Source organism: Oreochromis aureus, linkage group 6, assembly GCF_013358895.1.
Source record: "Oreochromis aureus strain Israel breed Guangdong linkage group 6, ZZ_aureus, whole genome shotgun sequence".
NCBI lineage: Eukaryota > Metazoa > Chordata > Actinopteri > Cichliformes > Cichlidae > Oreochromis > Oreochromis aureus.
In genome coordinates this window covers 4,192,861-4,213,062 of record NC_052947.1, presented here as the reverse complement: position 1 = coordinate 4,213,062, position 20,202 = coordinate 4,192,861, and the positions used below count along the sequence as shown (strand labels likewise).

The 20,202-nt window shown below is 45.0% G+C and overlaps 1 protein-coding gene across 2 annotated transcripts; it reads right to left on the bottom strand.

Moving 5' to 3' along the window:
* Positions 1-235: 235 nt before the first annotated feature.
* kdm2aa (lysine (K)-specific demethylase 2Aa) lies at positions 236-20,010 on the bottom strand. 2 transcript variants are annotated; one of them, XM_031748405.2, is made up of 25 exons: positions 19,871-20,010; positions 14,924-15,062; positions 10,564-10,642; positions 10,421-10,467; positions 9,767-9,945; positions 9,529-9,635; positions 9,362-9,455; positions 9,025-9,178; positions 8,839-8,954; positions 8,633-8,759; positions 8,270-8,499; positions 8,107-8,184; positions 6,893-7,020; positions 6,436-6,559; positions 6,207-6,335; positions 5,410-5,493; positions 4,096-4,131; positions 3,884-3,989; positions 3,171-3,794; positions 2,934-3,087; positions 2,173-2,424; positions 1,924-2,087; positions 1,703-1,849; positions 1,136-1,354; positions 236-913 (listed from the first exon to the last, which is right to left on the bottom strand). In XM_031748405.2, the coding sequence occupies exons 1-25, from the start codon at positions 19,874-19,876 to the stop codon at positions 732-734; spliced, it is 3,705 nt and encodes a 1,234-aa protein (XP_031604265.1). In that variant the 5' UTR covers positions 19,877-20,010; the 3' UTR covers positions 236-731. The 2 variants fall into 2 exon arrangements, with proteins under 2 accessions (XP_031604265.1, XP_031604264.1); XM_031748404.2 differs by lacking the exon at positions 19,871-20,010 and adding an exon at positions 19,058-19,567.
* Between the last annotated feature and the right edge of the window lie 192 nt (positions 20,011-20,202).

Genomic DNA, 20,202 nt, shown 5'->3' with positions numbered 1-20,202 from the left:
TTGGAAAGTCTGTTATCAGAACACCTCACCCTTATAATTTTGAACCTGCATTAGTCTTGACACACTGCAAACTCAGACAACAGCCCAACTAACCAGATATGAAGGAGTGTCAAGTGCGTATGTGCTGGTGGCCACGCTGCAGCTGCATGATACAACGTTTCCATATGTGGGACACAGTTCATCAGATACACAGGATGTTTTGGCACATCTGTAAACACAGTGCTTAACAAATGGACACAGAAACTTGGACTCTTTTATATGCTACACTATCATATATGAAACAAACAACATATGTACACAGGGAATAAGTGTTAAGACGCAGAAGAGCAAAACACTGACCACCAAGACTTTTCCTTCCCAAGTCCCCTAAAAAAAACAAAACAGTGCAAATGTTTCATAAGAAATAAGATCTGTGGTTCTAGGTTAGGTGAACATTTTAGACATAAAGGAAATACAACTGTAACAGAGCTTCGTATTCAGGCAGTAACTCGAGATTCAGGGAACAATCTGATCTCCTGGTAACATTTTGGCAGCATTTGCAGATAACAATTTTCAAGCGTACGAGTGTTTCTTGTAGACCAGAGACTAACAGAAATTATTTAACTGACATCAGATGACATCAGATGACATGGGGACTTAAAGTAAGCCTTTTGGCAGCTTTAATGCTTCAGTCCAACGTTGGCAGCTTGTGTGATCATAAATAAAATGTTCGTGTTTAGTGTGTGCTCATGTTAATCCAGGCGCTGGATGAGTTTCTCCTCCATCATACAGTAGACAGCCACGTGGGACAGGTCGGAGATGAAGGCGTCACAGGCTCGTCTGCTGACGCCTTTACAGCCTCTGAGGTCGAGCAGGGTCAGAGAGGAGAGACGCTTCAGATAGGACAGGCAGCCATCGGTCAGCTCATTGCAGCCTTCAAACACACACACAGACACACATTTAATGTCTTTATATGATTTTCAGGCTTTGGATCAAGAAAGAAGAGCAATTATGAATGACCATGTGTCATTATTAGTGGCCAACAGAAGTTGTTTCCTGCAGGAATCAAAGGGATGAGGGTCTGCCAATGGAACAGAAGGCTTCCTATACTCGGGTGTGTGAAAAAGCCAACAGTGATCAGTGTGTTTATTCAAACCTGCCAGCGTGAGCTCGGTGAGGTTATTGCGTGTGTGAGTCCCAGCTGCTGCCAACAGGGCGACCGAGGAGTCTGTTAAATCCTTGCAGTGAGCCAGGTCCAGCCTCTCCAGCTGCGGCATGTGGCGCTGCAGGAGCCTCAGAGTGGACTCCGTGATCTCCAGACCGGACAGGCGGAGCGTCACCATGTTCCTCAGTCTGCTGCGGGACGACTCCAAACCTACACACACAAGTACAGCAGATTATAGCTTGTATTCTGATCACACAGTATCCCATGAGCTGTACAGGTGTACTACTACTACTGCTTTTTATTTGGATTTGGTTACATTTGTATCTGGATGAAGATTTCTGTGCTTCTCTCTCTGCGGGTTACACCTGAAAACATTTTGTGCTTGATGAAACAAACCCAATCAGCAGTTTTCAGCTGATCACAATCAGTGACTAAAGAACACGTCCCGAGCTGCTCGGCAGCATGGCCACTGAACTACAAGCACTGGCGCTGCACCCCCTCCACAGGAGGGGGCGAGGGGGGTGAAACACAGCTCACTGAGCCCACCGTGCCACTGACCAGGCAGCGTGATGATCTCTTTAATCTGGGCGTCTTTGACGCCGTCGCACCAGCGCAGGTCTAGCAGCCGTAGATGGGGCAGAGTGGGAGAAACCATCGCCGACAGACAGGACCAGGGCAGACCTGTCACACTCAGCTCTCTCAGGCCTGAACACAAACAAAGGTTTAATGAGACTCTTCAGGACAGGAGACATTCTCTTTGGGACACTGCGCATTCGTACCTGGGAGTCTCGTTAGCAGGCAGTTCAGCTGTCTCTTGGCCATGGGCGTCCAGGAAAGGTCCAGAGAGGTGGGCTGTCGTTTGATAATGCCTGCGAGGGCCTGGTTGCTGAGCGGGCTGCACCGACTCACATCCAAGTGGCTCCACAGACGTTTGTCACAACTCCTGCACAGGGGAGGAAGCGGTGGTCGTTTCACAAGCAGCGCAGAGCTTTGCATGTACAGAACAAGGTGAAGCGAGTGTAACGTACCACTTGTACCAGGCCTTACAGACAGTCATGCACGCCAGCAGCTCAGCTCTGTTCAAGTATCTGAACACAGACACCCAAACCTCCTTCTCCCCGCCTCTCTCATTGCCCACATCCTTAAAGGAGAGCAGAGATGGCAACGCTGGGGAAGACAGGGTGGAGGACGCAGGGTGAAGAGCAGCTTCCTCTTCCTCTGAAGAAGACACAGAGCGAGTTCGAGCGCCTCTCTCACCACGGCTACCACGCAGGCGAGGCCTATGACAACACAGCACAACGTAGTTCTTAGGTGCTATGCAATCACGCACATTTGACACAGGCAGGAAAAAGCTGAATCGCTCCCTTATGTACCAAGTCTGGTCATCTAATGTTCAACATACATACAAACAGCCTTATGAGCAGTCTGTTACTGACAGACTGATGGAAATCTTCCCAATAAGATCTCCACTCTGGCCTCTGCTACTATAAGAAATGTAAGTTTTCTGTGCTTTGATTTAATATTTTAAACAGTGGATTGTGCAGAGCTTTTTTCTCTGTATTTATTATTGTGCTATCTACTGTACAATATAAAGCGCCTTGAGGAGACTTTTGTTGTGATTTGGCGCTATATAAATAAAATTGAATTGAATTGAATTGAGCTGGCCAACAGCAGATGCCCAATCACAGCAGCTGACTGTCCCAGGACTGCTCAGAGGTATCGGACGTCATTGAATCATGGATGGAACACCAACACGTGACATGAAAGCTCAATATGTGCTAAAGTCTACCTGCCGGGTCCTCGTGGGGTTATGCTGTCAGCCGTGGAGTCTGTGCACCGGAGCCGTGCAGGTTTGGACAGAGCGCCCTTTCTCTGAATAAAGCCCTGAGGCCCTGCAGCAGCCCTCGGGCCCATGGCTGCTTCCAGCTTTGGAACTATGGAGCCTGCGGCATGAAAAGAGTCTTCTGTTATTCATGCTGCGCCTGCAGATGTGAGCCAATCCTAAGTTGCTGTGCTGGTTTCTTACCACACTGTCTCTTGGCCTTGTTGGGGCGCTGTAGAGTCACCGTCAGGTAGGAGCCACTCAGCAGGTCATCACTCAGATCAGACACCAGCAGGACCGGAGGTTCTGGGTCCGAATCCCAGCGTCCTTCCTCCTCCACCTCTTCTTCCTCATCATCCTCCAGAGTGTCCATCTCCTCCTCTTCAGGGTCAAACTGCCCCTCACTGTCTACGTCTTCATCCTCATCATCGTCAGTCCTGCGCCGTCTCCTGTGTCGACGATGCTGTTCTTTATCTCCATCCTCGCTGTCCTCCTCTTCCTCATCCTCTTCATCGTCGTCATCCTCGTCGTCCTCGTCATCGTCCTCGTCATCATCGTCGTCCTCGTCAGACTCGTCAGACTCGTCTCCTCTTCGTTGCATTCTTGAGCCTCCACGCAACCTGACCCCTCGTCCTCGGCGTCCAGCGTCCCTCATGCCAACACCTCGCTTAAGCTTGAGGACCGAAGACGATCCCGGACTCAGCCCTGCTCTGCTGCCTCTGTGGGCCAAGCCTCCTCTCAGCAGGCCTCTCCTGTTAGCGCCAAAGGCCCTCTTGGAAGAGTGAGTCCCACCCCGAGCGTGAAGTGCCATCTTGCTTCTCTGAGAGGCTGCACATGGAAGAACAAAGAAATCAACTCTGTTTTCTTGATGCTGTTGCTGACTGAATCGATGAAAACAGATTTTAACAGCCACAAACCTTCATCGTCATCGTCACTGACAGAGTCTTCTCCATCGCGGCTGTGGCGCTGGCGTCTGTAGATCTTAGCCATACGAGCGTCAAGCAGAGAGGAGGACTTCCTTTTCTGGACACCGTGGGAGGAATAATCAAAGCGATGGGAGACATAACGAATGAAAAAGGAGGACTATGGTTGTTCCCAATCTTAGAGTAGGGATCTGAGGAACACTCACCAGTGGAAGGCTGTCACCTCGGTCACCTTTAGACTGCTGCAAAGACAAAACGGATTCTTTTAGAGTAGAAACGACCAACAGCTCAACTCAAAACCTCGATTAAACACTGGAGCAACACAAACATCAGATACGTGTTTTTTTAATCCCTCACAAACTCCCCGTCCACACATCAGCATGCTTTTACATCGACCAATCAGTGCTCACGGTGTGCACACCATCAGACATTTACATGAAATCCTGTCACAGTCGGCGTTTTACGAGCTCACAGCGACCTCCACCACAACCACCAAGTTAGCGCTGAAGCTCAGACACTCATTCTTAACTCAGTACCTCTCTAGCTTCAGAGAAAGGACATTTATCACTGAACACAAGTGCAATGAGACGATGCAGAGGGTACTCGTGTTTGTTTACTGCTCTCCGATGCTGGGAGCAGCAGAATGATTAGCACGCTCACAGAAAATGGTTCAAAATATCCATTTCCTGTTCACAGAACGTCAGTCAGTGCTGAGTCAGCAGGACCACAGAACACCAACAACCACATATTCTGTTCGTTTGTATTTATATGAAACACCTCAGTGTGTCATATGTTAATTATACAGACCCTGCAGTATAACATATGTGTCCAAGCATAAATGGATATTTGCTGCTTTACAGCTGAAGTCAGGATGAGACCCTGACTGCGTCCCAGCACAGACACTAAGCCCAGGGCACTGAGTCGCTGACATCCTTTAGACCAAGCTTTGTGTCTCTTCTCTTAACAAAGAAAGAAAAAAGATGGCAAAGAAAAAGGAGTGATGTAAGCGACAGATGGGTGGATTTATGCACAAACAGGCGGCACCTCTCACCAGTCTCGAGCTGATTGGCTGAGAAGGCAGAGGGGCCGCCACCAAGAGAAGTGACGCTGAGGAGGAGGAGGAAGAGCAGGAAGGAAGAGAAGGAGCAGGGAAGAAACCACAGCGGACAACCTCCCCGTCCTGATGGGGGCCCACAGGACCCCCTATGCTAGGAGAGGGCCCTGGACCCAGCCTGAGGACCAGGGGGCCGTGGGGACGGATACGCTGTTGGTGGCCAGCAGCCAGCGATTCATCACTGCCTGATGACTGTGACGGAATTAAATCAAAGTCAAAATTAAATAATAATGAAAACAAACAAACAAACAAACAAACAAACAAACAAGAGACATAAACCCATTAGATCTCTCACACTGTGTGTGTGTGTGTGTGTGTGTGTGTGTGTGTGTGTGTGTGTGTGTGTGTGTGTGTGTGTGTGTGTGCACCCAGGCTGATAACAGTGGCTAATTAATGTATTGTGTACCTCTGGATCAGTGATGCCCTGCACACACTTCGGGCACTCCCAGCAGCTTGGCAGGTCTTTATTCACCACTCCTTCCCCCTGAACCTGCAGACAAACATGCAGACAGTTACTCATGCTAGCACACAGGATTAATGATAAGAAAAAAAAAACAAAAAAACAAAAAAAAAACACAGTTTATGCCTGGGTCTGCCTTTGTCACAATCTAAATACAACCTGGAACCTTCATGTTTGTGCCCATCCTTCAGATATGACATGCTGTCATAGTTACTAAGGATCCAGCTTCTATTTAAGATGTAGCGAGGTTTGCTACCTAGAGGACAGTATGGTACGAGTATTTCTAACCTCATTGTTTTTCTCTGTTTTTTTTCATATTTTCCTTTACAATACCCCTGTTTATACCTTGCTCTAATGCCGCTGTTGGTATGCTAGTCTGCTACGTACATATATGTGTATACTGTTTTACTTTATATAAACACACATTCTTTCATCATTATTACTTCTCCTACAGTCTGATTCTTGCCGTGCACAAATGGTGGACAACAATACCTCAGCCTGCCTTTTTTTGTGCTTTTCTTTTGTCTGTTTTTGTATAGTAAGATACATCCTAGTTCCTCAATTTTTTTTTCTAGCGGAATATTGAATAGGTATATTTTGCTAACTTTGTATGTCATCATTGAAATCAATAAAACAAAGTGAAAACATAAGATGTAGCGAGGCTACGAGCCCTGAACTGTCAACAACAAGAAGAGTACATCCCACTGAGCTGAGTTCCTATATGCTCCGTGTGTGTGTCGTACCGTGAGGCAGGCAGGGTGGACGATCTGGGCACAATTGGAGCATTCCATCAGAGTGAGGGAGGGGTCTCCGGTTTCCTCCTGATTGGGCTCTTTGCAGATCTCACACACCGCAGACAGAGGCAGGCCCGGCTGGAAGAGACGGGGTCTTCAAGTATCTCACACACACCTACATGTTGCTAATTACAAAGACAATAACTCTACTAATAAAAACAAGGACCGAGTTACTAACAGAGAGACACTGTCGTAGAACACAGGTCTGCTTTAACTTCCCTGGGCCTCCAAACTTCTTCATGTCTCTGCAGAAGTTGCAGTCTCCACACTCAGGTCTCATGCAGGCTTCACAGCGTTTACACCTGCGCACACACACACACACACACACACACACACACACACACACACACACACACACACACACACACACACACACACACACACACACACACACACACACACACACACACACACACACACACACACACACACACACAATGACAGAACAGGATGGCTTAAAACAAAGCACGCAGCTGTGGGAGGGACAGAATGAAATCTAAATGTGAAAATCATTTCACTGCACTGTAAATAGTTAAAACATTTGATATGTTGTCTTAAATATGAAGTTTAATAAATTGCAAAAAACTGCATAAACTGAAGTAACAAAAGGTTTGATGCAGGTACGACTTCTTTACCTAACCCTGCGTCGTCTCAACACGGACATGGAAGACGCTGGTTTTTGAGGTCGTGGAGTGATGGGAGTGGAGGACAGTTTAGGGCGAGGTGGTGGTGGGGGAGGGGGAGGAGGTTGGTACCATGACGGCTGGAAGTATAAGAGAAAAACAGATAGGTACAGGTGGAAAAACATTTTAATCATTTACACTAGAAAATGACTTTTATCACTTGGACTTGATGGATTGTTCAAATTCAGTTACCAGCAGTCCAGCACACTGGGACGGACATTAGCAGTGTAAACTGGTACGATGACACAGGAAGTATATATGCTGCCTTCAGAAGCCGCCACAGCGGACCATCAGCCCCCATCTCACCCTGTCCCCCTGCATGTCCTCCTTCACTACATCCATGAACCTCCTCTGAGGCCTTCCTGTTCCCTCCTGCTCCATCATCCTGCACTCTCTTCTCATCCTAGCTTATGCACCATCAATCGCTTTTAAATTGCAGGACAGAACAAGTGTGCGAACAACTAAACAAATGGTAGTCATCCTACCCTGTCCCAGTTTGGCTGTATAAGGAAACATTTACCTCCAGGTGACGTGGAGTCACACACCCCACCCACCCCCGTGAAGCAGAAGAAAACAAATGGAAAAAAAAAAGAGCTGAATATTGGGTTTGCTTTATGTGCATGTTATTGTTATATAAATAATAATAATTATTACTGTTATTATTATTGTTGTTTAAATTCCCGAGGCAGCCCGGCTGTGATCCGCTTGCACGGCTGGTCACAGGGACTTTTACGATTGTTTGTAATGTCCGCTCGATTTACACACAACTTTGCACGTATGCACTGTTAGCTCTGCTGGACAGACGAGACCAGAGTGGACATGTTAGGATGTGTCCAAACTTGGTGCTGTGTATTATGACCACAGTCGGCACGAACACCTCAGAGTGGAGAGCTGAGGATTTGCAATCAGTGTCTGTAACGCAGAGTCAGATGTGGAGCCACGTGTCCATAAACAGTACATACAGAAACTGCTTCCAGTTATGTGTGTTAAAGGTGCTTTTTTAAAAAACTACTGAATCATGAGGTGTACTTCACAGGACTGTGGAGAGGATCATAAACCTCCTTCATCTGACTCAATCTCTCTCTGCAAAGACTGAGTGGTCCACGGACCGGAGGCAGGGTTACCATGACGAGTGTGCAGTCTGTTGGTGAATAAACACCACTTACCCTCTTTGGCCACCTGACGATGGGCCGTCCTGTGTATGACATGCTGGGATTGTCATTAGCGTGCTCCTTCAGTAGTGCCTGCAGGACAGCAGAGACATGAGCGTGACAGAAAGAACAGCGATGCTCACGTGGACCTCCACGACGACATACAGAGGAGCGATACCTTGATGTGTGTAATGAGCGCTGGGGCATTGTGTATCCCTGCTGGGACACACTTCTTGTTAGAGGGCAGAGCTTCCAGTTTACCCAGCAGGTTCCAGAGTCCCTCCAGTTCAAGGGGGGTCAGGTGGACCTTAAGTGGAAGTTTCTCAGAGTCTTCCTCACTGCCAACACCCTCCCCCTCAGTCTTCAGCTGCTCATTGACTGGATCTGAGCCACACGGATTCTTCAGACCTTCACAAAGGAAATAAGAAAGACTCAGAACCGACCACTATGGACCACACAACACGGTTGCGTGTCCCCCAGTGGGCAGTGACTGGGGGTTGAAAGTAACGAGGAGGCGTTACAAACAGAGCCGTGTACATACCAATGCCCAGGGAGTGTTTCTGAAACTCTGGGGTGAGGTAGGAGGTCTTCGTCAGGCTGAAGACGTAGCGTTCCAGCACGTACCAGCACATCTCATAGTAGAAGGGGTAACGAAACTTTGCTGGAACCTGCAGAGGAGGTTAAAGGATTAAAGTCTATTCACTTTCCTCTGTCATTCAGCAGCTCATGCAGAGCCTGTTCACCTACCCGCGTTCTGTCCTCTATACTACAGATGTTGAGCTGCATGGGGATGTTAAAGCTGTGCAAGAAGTTTCCTCCAAAGACCATCGAGTCCACCGGGGTGAAAACGGCATGGATCCAACCTGTAGCACACAGGTGATTATAATACCACCGGAATGCTTCTGCAGGTTGTGAGTGCACGTTAGTGTGTACCTGAGGGTATGATGAAGGTGCAGCCCTGCTTCAGTTCAATCCTCTGACAGTCAGACGCTCGGTCTCCCAAGAACACATCTCCTTGTTTCCCTGACAGTACCCAGTTCTCATAGAGCTCCAGGTTCTGAGGAGTCGGAGGAATCAGCCAAAACACCTGAAAACAAAAGTGCAATTCACTGTGCTCTGCTCTGGGACGGGACAAAACAGACACTCTTTCAGGTGGCCCCTCCCCTTCTAGCATGTTCTTTATACTTGACAACAGGACTCATGCGTTGACCCGAAGCTGTAACGGGAAAGAGATCGTCTCCCTAAGTTAGCTGACCCCTCGTGGCCTCACCTTGCTCCCTCTCAGTATGTGGTACCATACTGAAGTCCCACCAAAGTCGATGTGGAAGTCTGTGTAGCAGCCCTCAACACTCATCAGACAGTATCTGTGGAGACACATCATCATCATCATCACGGCTTACATCCTACCGTCACACTTACATACAGCAGGACACTTACTTCTGTACTTTGGGGTACTGCATGTCATTGATAGAGTTAGTCGAGTCTCTCTGTCTCTCTTTCAGATGCCGAGGCCACATGTTGTCCACCCAGTCGATCAGATCAACCTACACGTGCAAACGTAAGACAAAATACAAACAGTGAGAAAAAAAACCAAACAAACAAACAGATTAAATTCACTTTAAAGGTTTTTATTTTGTGTCAGCAGTTCCAGTCAAATAAGCCTGCAGGTACATACTGTGGCAGGTCTCTTGACCCAGTTCTCCAGTTTGGTGTGGCTGAACTCCAGGCTGATAACATTATAGAGCTTCTCTCTCTGACACGGGGGGGTCTCATAGTAACGTGTCCACTGGGCCATGGACATCTCGGTCCCCTTCTGAGTGCTCACGTCCATCACATCTATCATGCGTCTGCTACCTGAGAGGGGAGCCTTCTGTTAGACACAGCGTGACAGAAGAGGCTGCTCACAACAGCTGGACGGACGTCAAGCTTCTCCAGAAACCTCACTGAGTGAGGAACGTCGAGACAATGGCAACGTTCAAAGTAATGACTTTATTTATTATTTTGTCCTTAAGTTAATCAGCAGTGAGTGTGTTTCACATACAGGCTCATTGGATGATTTGGCTCTATATGAATAAAATTCAGTTGGTGCTAATCTGAAGCTAACTGTACACCTATGTACATGATTCAGTTAGAAATCGTCACTAATTAGTATTACTGAAATTAATTTTCAACAATTAGGATCAATTTCATCTTTGTTGTTAATAGAAAACCCTGTATTTTAAATACGTGTGTAATTTCAGCATTTATTACCTAAATAACTTTGTACAGCGAGGCAAAGCCAGGACTGAAGCTGATGCTTAGCAGCAGTGTGTAACTGAACAAGTCTTACCGACAAACATCTTGACATCATTGACACTGAAGTCAGGATCTGGCATCCTGCAGAACCAAAGGACACAACATTATTACATCAGCTCATTTAGTTTATAGACGCTGGCGTATTTAATAACACTGAAGTTACACAGAGGGGCCTACTTGATTCCCAGTCCATCAGGCTTCTCAAAAATGATGGGGTCCCTCAGACCACCTCTCTGAATGAATGCATATGTAAAGTCTGCAGAGAAATATACAAGCGTCATTCAATACAGGACTATAATCCATAGGACAAGAATTTAACAGTATTGTTGTCGTTTCTTATATTAGGACAGCTTCCATCCTTTCAACAGATAAAATCCTCCACAAATGCCTGATTGACAGTTTATTTCTACACTCTGTAACTGGTGTGTTACGTTTCGTACGCTGGGATTTGTAGATTTCATGGGGGAGGTGATGTCAGAGTGCATGCAGCTGACTTTTTACAGGTCACATGTTAGAGCACAGCTCATGAGATCACGGTGAACACCATGTGCACTGTCCAGGGTCCTGAAAGCACATCTTTGTGTGGCATTCCTAATAAACTGGCATGTCGCACTCTTCAAGCACGATCTCTTAAATTTCTGTGACACCACCTCAGTGCAGCAATGACTGTTGCTTTATATGACATGCTTTTTCATTTAAATATTCCCTCGCTATAAGATTTTAAGAAGCAAAGAAAAAAGCGTCAGGCTCTGAAAATAGACCTCAGACTCAAAGCTTAGAACAGCACCCCATATAAGAAACACAAAGACACTATATCTATGAATACAGGGTCTTTGTGCATTGGTCATGGACGGCAGGTACATGTCCAGCCAAAACACTTCACACACGTGTGTGTGTGTGTGTGTGTGTGTGTGTGTGTGTGTGTGTGTGTGTGTGTGTGTGTGTGTGTGTGTGTGTGTGTGTGTGTGTGTGTGTGTGTGTGTATATTAGGGGTGCAACGATACACAAAATTCACGGTTCGATATTTTTTCGATACAAAAAAATGTTCATGCCTTTTTAATTTGTCATTTATTGAAATTATAAATATATATTTTAACTCAGAAGTACAGTTTTTAATTTTAATGTTGCTGAAACAACACAATAATAAATCTATCTGATCGAGAAATCACTCATCTTTGGAAAAGAGAGTTTATTACAGAGAAATGGCTCTTTCCAAAATAAAAGCTATACTATACCCTTCTTCTGGGCTATATTCTCAGCAGCATATTAAACATATCAGGTCCCCATAAGGAGAATCATGTGCTAACGGCTGTCTAAATGACTTGGGTAAAGTTTGTAGCATGTGTGCTTGTTGTTTTTGTCTGCTTCCACTTGTCTTTGCACTAAGATGATGTCGGCGTAAATGTGCAGTCATATTCGTTGTGTTCCCACTAGCGCTGTCAGCGTTAATCTCGTTAAAATGACATTAACGCCATAACGCGGCAAATCTCCGTTAACGAGTTACCACGGATCGCCCCGTGCGTGGGGCTGGACGGCGTTAACACGTTAACAAGCTAACTGCGCTAACGCACTAGTTCCCACCAATGTAATTGAGCATTGCGTGGCACATCCAACATACTGTTTTACTTTTGTCCATGACCCGCTTACCATCAGGGTCATGCTTCACATGAAAACCAAAATAGTTCCAAACGCCAGATCTGAATGAGGGTGGGGGAGGCTCAATTTCGGGTAGTGTTGAGGCAGTTGCCATGTTGCAACGAGCTTAGCTTCTGTCTTGCTAGCTTGCGCTGCGCTCAGTGGATCTGCACTCGACAGTGTAGCCTAGGCACAGTAGTCGAATGCAGATCCACTGAGCGCTCAACACAGACCGCATCGTCAGAAGAAAAGTTTGGATCAGATCACGGATCGGATCAATTTTCGGATTGGCAAAAAAAGAAAATTTTTTTTTAACATTTACTTTTTAACTTAAGTATTTTTTGTCTATTAAAAACATTCAACTCAAGACTCATTATTAGATAGGTGTGTGTGTGTGTGTGTGTGTGTGTGTACGCACGCACGCACGCACGCACGCGCGCGCACACACACACACACACACACAGGCCTCTGGACTAACTTTTTGACATGGGCGCACCGGTGCGCCTAACTTTAAAAATTTAGGCATACCGGCACAAAAGTTAGGCGCACTCAAATTTTTCAACCGCATCGCTTAACACCGCAGTTTTACATGTGCACTTTCTTTGGGGGGGAAGTCCATACAGACAATATTCATTTCTAAATTATTAACTAACAAACTTGTGTTTAAATTGCTTTGTCAATATTGTAGAAAATGTTAAACTTAATCATCATCTCGGCTCCTCTGACGACCTGTTTGCTGCTGCCTGCTGCTGAAAGGCAGTGGGGAGAGGGGACACTTGGGCAGTGCATTTATTGCAGCATATAATGTGTTTTCTGGATACACTGCTGTTTTTTCAGCATGCAAAGATTGATGGGACCGTGTCAGAGCTGGCTATGAATTTCAGACGGATCAGGCCTTAACTTAACACAAAAGTTATCAATAGTTCTTTTCATCTTTTCTTATTACCCACAGCTACATCCACTTCTGTCAGGCCTAGGCTGCTCACTAGGGCTGGGTATCATCACTGATTTCTATAATCCATTCGATTCCAGATCTCAAAGTCCTGATTCGATTCAGTTTAGCCTCAGACAGTCAGAAATATTATAATTCTGATCATTTATCAGCACTGACACATGTGAGACTTCATCAGAATTGTGAACATCACAGCAGATGCCTTTGTGTCAAAGTAACTGAGAATAAAACACAGAAAAACATGAAGGAGATTTTCCTGGCCTGGCGTTTTATAGCAGATAACCTTAAAAATATTCTGCAATTTTGCATAATTTTAAGAAGTTTAAATTTCTTCAGTATTGAACAGCAGAAATTAGGCTTTCTTGTCCGAGGTCATTTAAGTGAAAAAAAGAAAAAGAAAAGAAAAAGACAGCGGCCGACAGCGCTGTAAACAACGGTAGACTGGTGGGTAATAAGCCAATGAATAATGCAGAAAACAGAGATTTGAGACGGGAAACTGTTCTTGAAGTACAGAGAGAGAGAGGGAGAGAGAGGGAGAGAGAGCTGTGCATGAAGTGTGATTTTTATCGTGGTGGAAGCAAAACAGCAAAAGTCAGAGTGAATTCATGACGACATTGATCAAATGTGAGCGTGGTTTGCTGCTTCTTTTTGCTGCTGGCTCGGCGAATTTTGGTTGGAGAGACAAAACCTGCAGCTCAGAATCAGCGCAAAAGACGGAAACACAGCGGGACCCGACGCATCAGAATCGCTGAGCTCCGACAGCGTGTCCGTGTTCGGGCCGTGGGGTGAGAAAGCCGAGAAAGACAAAGCTGATTCTGATGCGTCGGTCCGCGCTGTGTTTCCGTCTTTGTGTGGAATCCGTTAATGAATTGATGTCGCTTTATTCAAGCTACTCACCTCTCTCTTCCACCTGCACTTTCAACTGGACCATGGCCAATCAGAGAGGTCCCGCCCCTGACTATCTCTGATTGGTTTAGTCCACGATAGGGGCATAATGTGTGTCTGTTGTTGACCACACAGAGAGTTGCAGAGATTTTTTTTTTTATTTTTGTTACCCGAAAATATTTGGTCGCACCGGTGCGACCAGATAGATTAGATAAGATAGATGTTTGTTTTTATATATAGATGTTTGTGCACATACATTCTTACATTTGTACATATGTTTGTTCTTATAATTCTCAGATTCCCATTCTTATATTTTGCTTGTTCTTCTGTTATTGTATTTTGCACACAAGAATTTCACTTGCATGTGCTGTACCAGTGTACCTGCACATGTGATGTGACAATAAAAGTTATTTGATTTGACAAAGGGAGTGGCCTAGTTTATATTCCGAGTATCAAGCCAATCTGCAACGCTGTAACAACAGGTATTTGGACGAGCCGAACAACGCACCCTGTAAGAGCTTAACAGTGCACAGACTCTCTGCAGACAGGATAGTTTCTGATGACCATACGGGAGCAGTAATAAGGCCTCAGGGAAGCCCGACCACAGGGGTCACCTAGTGTGAGCTGCTACAGGATAACGCCATGCAAGGCCCATATTCATTTCACTTTACATCATTTAACTTTCATGTAAAAAAGTAAAATAGTACTTTGAACTATTCATTGAATGTACAGAAAATGCTCCTTTGACATATCTCACAATGGTTTCTTGACAGGTCAACTTTGACCTTGGGCGGCAAAAAAATGAAGGTTAACATCAAACACGTAGCCACGTCTTAGTTTAAAGACTATTCACAAAAATTATGGGTCGTATAAAATGTAGTGCTTTTACCATTTGATACAACCTTGACCCAGTTAAATCAGCTGATATCGGTGTCTACTGTCACACAAACATTGAATGTAATATGTTGATGTGGGTTTGGCTGTTGGACTGCTGGACGGACAGAACCCAGGACATACTGCCTCCCTTTGGGAGAGAACGATGCAGACGGCAGTGTTCACACCAACCTTTTCCATCCATGCGAAGCACTCTGTCAGAGCTGAACCTCTCACTGTTAACCTTCTCCTCCAGGTCAAACATCCTCCTCCCATCAATCTCCTCATCTGAGATGCCATCATCATGGTAACGCTGCTGATTACGAGCACGCTAGAGAGGAGAACAGAGTAAGAGGGATGGTAAAAGACAGAGGACTGAAGTCTTTTGGATGGACATTGGACAGTCCTCCTTATTAAACCAACCACAAAAGAAAAAAGTCCATAAAGGTGTTTCAAAGTGGCACTTCACAGAGTGGCAGCTAAAAGGATAATAAGTAACCATTTCTATAGCCTCGTGCCAAATATCTGAAAACTCTAATTATGGTTCATGAGGTTCTGTAGGTGATCCTTCCCAGCACTGCCAAGTGTTCACTCACAGGGATCACCCCTGTTGTATTGTAAGCCTGACATAGCAGCTACTGAGTACTGAATGGGTATAAATGAAATGGGACCAACTTGAACGGCAGTCCACATTAGGGCCCACCTCAATTCTTTTTGACTAAGAAGATGAAAACGGCTTCATTGTGACACACTAGGAACTATAAAATCAGCACCAACTTTGGGCCCGAGGCTGCAGCCTCCCTCAGCAGACACCGAGAGGACACCAGCCCACCACGGGGCTGACACACGGAGACAAGCACACACTCAGGTCACACTTCATGTGAGACTTCTGGTTGCAGCTGTCGCGTCACAGAACTTATTCGGGTTCACGTGTACAGATGTGACATTCAGACAGATGTGAACTGCAGCAAAGAAAGGGAGGCAGAGGCATGTGTGTACATCAAGGACAGCTGGTGCTGTATTCTGCATCATCATCATCATATTGTTAGTCCAGGATCAAGACTGCAACTGACCATCACATTGTTGTGATATCATAGTTGTTTATATCAGCGTCTTCTGGAGCAAACCACAAGCTCTCTAAGTCTACGTTCACACTGCAGGTCTTAATGCTCAATTCCGATTTTTTGATCAAATCCGATTTTTTTGTCTGCTTGTTCACACTACACATAAAATGCGACATCAAACGCGCTCCAGTGTGAACGCTCAAAGCGGCCCGCATGCGCAAAAGAAGACGTCACACACAACTCGCTCTGTTTAGACCCAGAGCAAACAATATTGTTTGACTGATGGCCCTTAATATAAAGACTTCGGACTTTATGTTTCCAGATTTTTGCTTTAAGTTATTTTGTTATTTACATAATAATGCAAATAACCTAATAATGATCCTTTTTGCAGTTTTAGAGGAGCGGTGCTTCAAAGGATAGTTGCAGATTTCTGTCAGAATCTGCAGAAAATACAGTAAAAATAAAATGTTCACATTTCTCCAACGTGGTCTTCCTAACAGTTTCACCGGATGGGAGGAAATCGTTCGCGATGTCCTATCGGGCGCTTCTCTGGCGCTGATAATTGGCGTCTGTCTTGTGTCAGTGACGTAAAAGACGGATTTAATGCGACTTGACCGTTCACACAGCAGTCGCTTTCTAAAACATCGGATACGTATCGGATTCAGTACCACATACGAAAGTGACCCAGATCGGATTTGAAAATATCGGATTTGTGCCGTTCACACTGTCATACCAAGATCGGATACGGGTCGCATAGGGGCGAAAAAAAATCGGATTTGATGCGCTTTCGCCTGCAGTGTGAACGTAGCCTAAGTGTTAATAAACAAGTTATCAAGATAAATTAGGATAACAGCCAACTTATTTCACTGATGTTGGTTTGCTAGTGTTAGTCTTTATAAACACCTGCTGACTTCTTTTATAATGCTAACTGAAAGCGCAGGCGACGTCATTGGCTGGCTGCAACATTTATCCTGGCCCTGCAGCATTATTATCATTATTATGGTGATGTCAAACAAATACTTGGGGGTATATACTGATAACACACGTACACTGAACCTGCATGTGAAACATCCATCACCGTCTTCATTTTCTCAGGACTCCTACCTTATTAGGTCCTTTTTAAAGAAAATAAACAGGACTACTGTAGAGTATTCTGGAGTTGAAAATGATGGGAAAAAGGCACTGGGTGCCATCTTATCCTAACCCCTCATACTAAGATACACACACTCTTCATTAACTAATGCCTCAGGCACAGATTCATTAGTACTTTTGGCCATTTGTTGGTCATTATAAGTCATTCAGCATTTTCCTTTGTATAACGTACAAGAACTAAAAGGTTAACTATATAGTTTCCCCTCAATAACCTCCTTATTAGCTGTATTTTCATAGTAAATAAAATTCCTGTATATGAATTTGCCTACGATTTCAAAACCCTTCTAAGGAACATGAACAGTAATTCTGCAGGTACACAAAACTGCAAGCAGCAAGTGTGTCTGTTTATTCAAAAGAAAAGAAAAGAAAAGAATTTGGACATTAAAGCCGGTGTGGAGTGGTGATAACCAGCACGGTTATCACCACTCCACACCGGCTTCCTCTCCATACAGAAATGTGTGTGTGTTAACTCCTGATGAAAGCTTGAAAAAACATGTTTATGCTGTACTCCATTCGGATGTAGACGCAATACAATAAAAAAATAAATCTACTCAATATATTTTCCATGTTCATGGGCTTGTACAGATCATTTTCTCTGCACAGCAGTCAGATTTCAGTGTGTGTATAGCAGCTGTTGGCCTGTTGTATCATGGCTTGCACCCCCATTTGTCCCCTTATGGGTCATTTAAAGGCAAAACAAAAAGTATCTTAGAGACCACTTTATGCACAGAATGTGGACACTCCACAGTTCTGTGAGGGCACCTGGTCCAAACAGCTGACTTGAATCAAAAACCCACCAAAAACTGTACGTCTGAAGTTTCTCAGTCATCCAGCTCATCGTAGTCTAAGGAGCTCGGAAAGAAAAGCATCTCGACTTCAAGTGTCTTGAAGACGTTTCATGCAAGAAGCTTCTTCAGTTCTAATGAGACATAATTAGAACGGACATAAGTTTTCAAACTTAAAGTCGAGATGCTTTTCTTTCAGAGCTCCTTAGCCCAGCAGACCCAAACCCCGGGACACGGACCAGCACAGTGTTGAGCTGTGAAATTTATAGTTTTCAGGGTTTTTATTGTTATTTTTTTTAAATTGTTTTTATCGTTAACTCTATTTCCCTGGGTCTTTTCTCGTTTGTTATGAATAAATCTTTTTTTGGAACTGGTACTGGTTTTATTTTGTTGTATCCGCGACACCTTAAAGACCTGTCCGTGACGTAATTGGGTCTCGTTTTTTTATAGCCAAATGGGCACAGAAAAGATGGTAGCCAAGATGTTGTTGTACCTTTATAACCCCAATAAAGTCTATTCTACTTATCCTACAAAAAAAAAGACAGAAATATCAGTTGAAGAAAAAGAGCTCACATGAAGTCTGAAGGTCGATGCCAACAACCACACGTATTAACAAAAGAAATGTGAATGTGATGGAGGCTACAGAAATGCACCCACATAATTGAATATGAAGGCAACATGAGCAGAGAGTACTAACATGCGGAGGGACTGGCTGTGTTAGGTCAGTGAGAGAGTCACAAACTAATGTGCACACATTTTATTTTGTTAAATATGAACACAATGATAGCAGACGTGCTGCCATGTGTCGGACAGAGAGAGGACCAGTGTGTTTATTTGGTAGATCAATGAAAGGATTCAGTTACTTAAGAGGGAGTTTGCAGTTTTGTCTTCTTATACAATATTTGAAATTTAAAAACAAACAAATATTTGTGGGTGTTTTCCTGTTTGTTTGTATTACTTAAACACCAAAGTGGTCATCCAAAGAGACAACAGTGCCAGCAGTGGCCCACACCTCTCTTCAGTTGGACACTCCTGCTCTACAGCATATCTTCCAACAATGCCACCCTCTGTGCTTCACCCTCACAGACCCAGGGCATACTGTGATGCAGCTTTGTCAGAGATATGGTGCTGCACAAGACGCACGTGAACCTGAAGCTCAGGGATAAAGTTGCAGTGATTTGACTGAAGGCAGACACTGAGTGTTGAGACTGCTCTTGAACCAGAGCCTGTGTCCCTGCATCCTGCAGTGGTCTCGCGCTGTAACAGAAAACAGGGCTCATGCTGAGGTAGCAGAACCAGTGTGTTGGAATCTGCCCGACACTTACCAGTCTTTTGCTGTAGCGCGGTTTGGAATCATCCATTTTCATTCATGGAACCAAACGCGGGTCCTGAGTGCCAATGCTCCCTACAGAAACCAATGGGCAGTGATGGTCCCACAGGAGCCGACTCTGTGGCGTGGCCTGTCCTGGCAGGGCTCTCTGCCTAATTCACTTCTTACAGCTTAGTCGGATACAGAGCCGGACTCGCTGGCTTTTAGAAAATCCGACAGGACCGTTTAATGTTCGAGCTTCTTTATCTGCTTTTTAACATCCGCACTCGTCTCTAGCTTATGTAGCTGCCCTGTCACTACCCTACAGACACAAAGTCGACATGACTCCGAAACGGTTATCAACGTTTAAAAAAAAAAAAAAAAACCAACAACAAGCTGGCACTATTACTGGCTTTAGTCCTAGCATGGTAATAAAGTTTGTTCCTTCACCGAACAGCCGCCATTTTCACTATACCCCGCCCACAAACGGACACTGGACCATTCACAGACATGCCCACGACCCTTTCATTGGACTACAGCTGTGCCACTCACGTGAAAGAGCTGTAATTTCTGATTGGATAGGGCCAACCAATCAACAAATAAAGAAATTGGGAAGGGACCAATAACAGCACACATCCAAAACAAACTCACATCTAATTGGTTGATATAGTCAAAACAGGTCAACTAGTGGACAAATGCGTAATCAGTTAAAAGAACTAGCCAATCGCGCAAACAGTTATCACAATAACCACCGCCTATCACTCAATACAACTAGTCATTACTTTCAAATAACACAATTACACAAAAATAATGCGTTTTAAATGCCTACCCCCATCGCAACGGAGATCCGTCCACTTACAAACACCTGCCGTAATCTGAGACGTATTACGCCCTCTGTGGCCTGTTTCCTTCTCCCAGAGGCACACGGCGGACGGACACGTTTTGTAGCCTTCAACCCAACAAGGAAGTGCCCGCAGCCCCATAAATGGAAGTGCACTTTGAACAGCTTACTGTTGATTGGCTGGAAAATGTTGCGTAGCGCTCGTGATTGGTGGCAGGGACTGTTTGTCAAACGCGTACAGCTTGAGTACGGCGAGCGAGAGGAAAACGTCGGCAAACGCTTAGGTGAAATAAAATGGAAGTGGAAGTGTTGTAAATGAC